The sequence below is a fragment of the Egretta garzetta genome, unplaced genomic scaffold (assembly GCF_000687185.1).
Source record: "Egretta garzetta isolate BGI_Z169 unplaced genomic scaffold, ASM68718v1 scaffold100, whole genome shotgun sequence".
Lineage (NCBI taxonomy): Eukaryota > Metazoa > Chordata > Aves > Pelecaniformes > Ardeidae > Egretta > Egretta garzetta.
In genome coordinates, this window is record NW_009258265.1 from 426,357 (window position 1) to 431,552 (window position 5,196).

General features: G+C 52.7%; 1 protein-coding gene across 1 annotated transcript; it reads right to left on the minus strand.

The window, feature by feature from the left end:
• Positions 1-3,444: 3,444 nt before the first annotated feature.
• On the minus strand, positions 3,445-4,179 carry LOC104134834 (acid-sensing ion channel 2-like). Its single transcript, XM_035903815.1, has one exon. The coding sequence runs from the start codon at positions 4,177-4,179 to the stop codon at positions 3,445-3,447; it is 735 nt and encodes a 244-aa protein (XP_035759708.1).
• Positions 4,180-5,196: the final 1,017 nt, after the last annotated feature.

Consider the following 5,196-nt stretch of genomic DNA (forward strand, 5'->3'; position numbering starts at 1 on the left):
AATCTGTGTTTGCCCCAGGGGCTGAAAGGGTTTTCACAGACTTTGCTCCCCTGTTGCCCCATGCATTTGCTGTGCCACACACAAAAATCCCCTGCAAGGCTCCCCTGCCGTTGCTCAGTTCATCCCTTGCTGGAACAGCAAAGGACCACGAGCCACGCCAACAGGCCCAAGGAAGCGACTTTGTTCCAGGACACCCACAGAGATACCCAGAAAATCACAGCGGTGCGTCTAGGGCTGACGAGCCACAGCTTTGCCACGCTCAGCAGCAGTAGGCTGGGAAGACCTTAATGTCACGTCGAGCAGCGTGAGCACAGCTCCTCCAGAAAAATGCCATCTGCGAGGTCATTTTCAACTGAGACCTCCTGGGAGAAGCAATGCAGAAAAAAAGGAGGGGATTTCCTCAGCTGCTGCTGTTATCAGGCTTCCCTCCTCCAAACACTAAGGGGAATGGGTTTGCTAAAGCATGTTCTGCCAATTTTCTATTCTTCGTTGCTTTGCCTACAGCAGAGGTCTGCATTATCTTATCTGCTGCTCAGCGCATTGCAATGCCAGCGCAGGAATCAGCATATACTCTGCTAAGACCTTGCTGTTCCCTTCGGAGGCACCTCTGCAGAAAAGCTTAGGGGACTCACTCCTCTGAGCAGACCATAATACGGGCAAACGTTGTCTGAGAGGCATTAGACCTTATCCTGGGGAGAAGGAACAGAGCATGTAAGGAAAGCACAGCTCAAATCCTGTTAATAAAGCAGCGACAGAGAATTGAAAGAGGGGAAGTGGAGGGGGAAGGAGAAGAAAATCACGTTTTCAAAGTGCCGAGACACTGCCACTCCAGCTTCTGCTTTCCCGTGCAGCAAAAGCAGGGTGTGCTTTATTCGGGGGCACGCAGCACCCAGACGTGTTCATCGAAAGGGACGGCTGACCAGCCGGCAGTACTGCACTAACTTCTTTAGCAGTGCCCTATTGCAGAGTTAACTGCTTTGATGCAGCCTCCTGCTGCAAAACTCCTGCTGCTTCTGCTCCCAGATGCGTGAATCCGGGGAGTAGAGAAAAGGAGCCGGAGTTCTTCGCCACGATGACGTATTGCAAAACTGCTCTGGGATTTGCACCCCCTGTTTCCTGACAGAAAAGAAATCGGGCTTCAGCAATGATGCTTCTCCTCTTTTTCCAGCTGGTAATGCAGCAGAATGGCTGGGCTGTCACGGGGTCTATGTGCAGCTGCAACAGGTTGTTGGTGATTAAATGCAAAATTCATCCAGGACATGAGGTTCTGATTCAGCCCAGAGGCAGTTCAAAGACCTTTACAGCATGCTCCCTGGGGAAAGACCTACTCAGCTTTCAAGCAGACACTTTTTGCTGCCTTTTATCTCTGGGAGGCAAAGTCTGGAAAGGAAACAGGGGTCGTGTGTCCCTTTTGAGTGCTGCTCCCTGGATTTCCATAACCTGAGGGATTACCTGGAGTCAGACTGAAACACCCACCTCTGTTCGAAAGGCAATGATGGGAAGATGTTGTCTTCTGGATCATCTAGGAGCTGCTTTGCAGAATGGACTCAAGTATTTCACTGCCCTGTTTCTGGATCTCTACAGAACTTGGACAAGGACAAGGACTGTCGGTCCGTAATATCCTATCTGTTTCTAGCTGGCCCTAACCTGTTTTAGCAGAGCAAGGGTTTATTCGGCAGGCAGGCAGTGTTTAGTCTTTCTGGAAACTACTGTAGCCCCCATGGAAAAAAAAATCATTGTTTCAGAAGCAGCTACCTCAAAACATTAAATGTCCTGGGAGATGACACCCTGCCGTGTCCAGGGGGGCTGCCAAAATCTCTCACCTTATCTGAGAACAAGGCCTGCTTTTTTAAGTCCCGCAGATGTTTTGAATGTGCTGTTCGGTTGCTGGCTTCAAGGCTTTTGCTTTTGGCTGGTGTTGACTGCATTACTGGAAAGCCCCAGGACAGGATACCTCCCTCTCCCCACACCCTCGTGAGGGTTAGGGGAGGTCTGTCCATCCTGTTGGGATCTGTCCTCACTCCCCAACCCTTGTGTCCCCTGGACTTTTGCATCTGTTTCTCCTTTCTAGCCCATTCTTCAGACTTGGTCACACATGGCTTTTTCTTAGCAAGCTCTTCTCCTAATGACTTTCTTGATAACTTCCTATGACTCGCGTGGCCCAGCCTCTGCCCAAGGAGCAGAAGCAAAGGAGCAGTTTGCCTGGATATCCAGGTTGAAACAGGCAAGGCATCGCGGTTATGCACAGGCAATAACTGAGGCACAAAATTCTAAGTTCCTGCTCAGACATTTAAAGAGAGCACAGTCCAGGTGATGGCAACGACTTTGTAGCATGAGTCAGTTGGACTCGTTTGCTGGGAGATCCAAAAGCAGCAGAGACAGAAAATATTCCCTTCTTCTAAAACCAGACAGAAATCCTGCTGACAAACCAGACCATCACAAAACCTGCTACAGCACCTGCCTGTCTGCAGGACAGTGAGCAGTGAGCAGAACAAGCAGCATTGCCCCCAGAGACACAACCAGCGGAAAGCTGTAGCGTTACTGACACCAGGATTACCGACACACCCCCCCCCGACCGGCTGAATTGGTGCGAAGGGACTGGCCAGCGTGGCTTGAGAGCAGAAGTACAACTTAGCCCAGTCCTCAGCCCGCCTGCCCACACCCCTGCCAGGGCAGGACTCAAACCAGCAGCTGGGGGGGAGCAGACCTCTCTGCAGCCCCTCGCCCAGCCCAGCACCCTCACCTGCCTGAGCAGCACATGGGGGCATCATTTCTTCCAGGCAACCTACTTTTCATTTTTAAGTTGATACTTTTTGTCAGCCAAACTACCCAGGCCAGTCTGCACTGACATCAGGGTGTCATCCAAAAGCTGTAAACTGAGCAGCATCTTCTTCCTTCAGGATCCTCAGGCTACCCGGCACGCTCCGCCTCCCCGCCAGCCTCAGAGCAGACTGGGATCAGAGCTGAGCCTGATTCCTTTTCCTCTTCTTTCCCCCCCTGCCCCTTCTCTCTAACACAGCACCAGGAAGGGACCCAGCTGCTGCCCACACTGCACAGCAAACTAGGATTTATGAGCCGTGACCACCAGGAACAAGCAGAAAAATTTCCCCTTCCACGATTTCAGCAAGGCTACAAACACCTGGGGAAATGCAACGGGCTAATGGACATCACTCAGACCATCCCCAAACGCCTGCCGTTCTAGCTGGCCACTTTCCAGCCCTCTCTACTTTTTTCAGCTGGCTAACGTTCACTGGCCATAGCAAGAGACCCCCAAGCCCCTTCTGATGCTCAGCAGGACCCATCTGATGCCCCAGTCTGACACCAAGCAGTCGCCTGGGAGCCATGGGCCTCATGCAAGATGGAGGCTGGACCTGGTGCAAGCCCCTTGCAGGGCTGGCCCCACATAACCTCCTGTTAGGACTCCAGCAAACAAATTTCAACTCATCAGGCTGCCTCCTTCTCCTCTGCTGAGCCAGAGCCTAGCAGACACCATTCACTCATGGCACCGTGCCCACACAGGTTGGCCAGTGACTTCCAATGCTGTCCTGGTCCTGCAACACCACCACTGTCCGCATACCCAGAGAAGATAAAAGAAGAGTGTCTGCTCATACTCACAGTTTTGAAGTCCTCATGGTTGCATTCTTGGCCTTTGAATTTGCAGTACAACATCATATCCTTCAGGTCATGGCCAACTCGCGCCAGGAACTCCTGCATGTTGAAAACTTTTGGTTTATACTGCTTAAAGTTGGCCTTTTCTTGGAGGATGGCTAAGACAGCCGGGTCAGCCAGATGAGGGTTGGGGATCTGCAGGTTGACATCAAGCAGAGCCAGGAGCTCTCCAGCGTGGTACAGGTCGTTGGTGGTGAGCCGGGAAAAGCGAAACTCATTGAGGTTACAGATGGTGACAGCAGGGAAGACCAGGCTGTTCGCCACGACCTCGTCCACTTTGGTCACATGCTGGTAGGAGAAGTAGAAAGCCACCCGGTCTGAACTCTCAACCAGGAGAAGACCCAGAGAGCCCACAAAGGCCAAGGTCCAGAGCAGGCGACGGATGGTGACTGGCCCATAGACAAAGACGTGACGGATCCCGTGGAGCGTGGAGGTATTGGCAAAAATCTGGATGCTGGAAGGCTGCAGGCTGCCCATGCTGCCCTCGCTGGTGCTGTCCTTCAGATCCATCAGGAGTAGTTAGTTAAATCCTGGCACTGCTTTTTGGGTCAATCTGTAGCTGGAACTGGGATCCGGATCTCTGCCCTCCTCTCTCGAAAGTATTTAAACCCTTTTAGGGGTGGGAGAGAGAGGGAGACTCTCAGGCCAGCTGCTGTGAGTTTATCCCACAAGCTCAGCAGTAGCTTCGCCGGGGTAAATATTTATATAAAATCCATTCAAACTCTCTCTCTTGATTTCCTCGGTGCGATAAGAAGGGCTGGTTTTATTTAGGGAGACACCAAGGTGATGTGGAAGAGATGTGGGTGGGCAGCGAAAGCTGAGCCAATGGAAATAAAGTCCTCCCCCTACACACACACACATGCACACACACACGCGCCGAACGGAGATGAGATTAAGCGAGAGAGCAAGCTTAAAACAAGCCAAGGCAGCTCACAGCCTGTTCACTAGTGCGTAAAGCCCAAGGATGCCGCTTCCCAGAGCCGATATCTTGCAGAGCGGCGGGGCTTTCGGACCGATCGGGTGATGCTCCTGGTGCTCCGGGGATGTGAGCTGCTGGATTTAGGCACCTCTCCTCCTCCCCCACCCCTCCATTTTGGGCAGGGCTCCAAGAAATACCACCCCAGAAACCCACCCTGTGCTGCCGGTGTTATTTCCAAAGGCTTCTCTCGGGGAAAGGTGGGCAGCTAATTCAGCAGAAGTATGAGGAAAAGGGGGAGGGAAAGGGAAATGAAAACCCACCCTGTGCTGCCGGTGTTATTTCCAAAGGCTTCTCTCGGGGAAAGGTGGGCAGCTAATTCAGCAGAAGTATGAGGAAAAGGGGGAGGGAAAGGGAAATGAAAAAAGGGGGGGGGGGGGGGGAGAATTGCTGCTCAGCTCCACGCATACGCACACACCGAGCAGGGGAGAAAGCAATCGCGTGAAGCCTCTCCTCTGTCACGCAGTGGCTCAGAGCAAAAAATCAGAGAGGGCAGGACTCAATGGGGAGAGGCAGGGGGGGGGGGGGGGCTGGGGGGAGGGCCCATCTCT

What these genes read in the sequence shown, in the direction of transcription:
- LOC104134834 (XM_035903815.1), bottom strand. Translation starts at nt 4,179, where the DNA reads ATGGATCTGAAGGACAGCACCAGCGAGGGCAGCATGGGCAGCCTGCAG.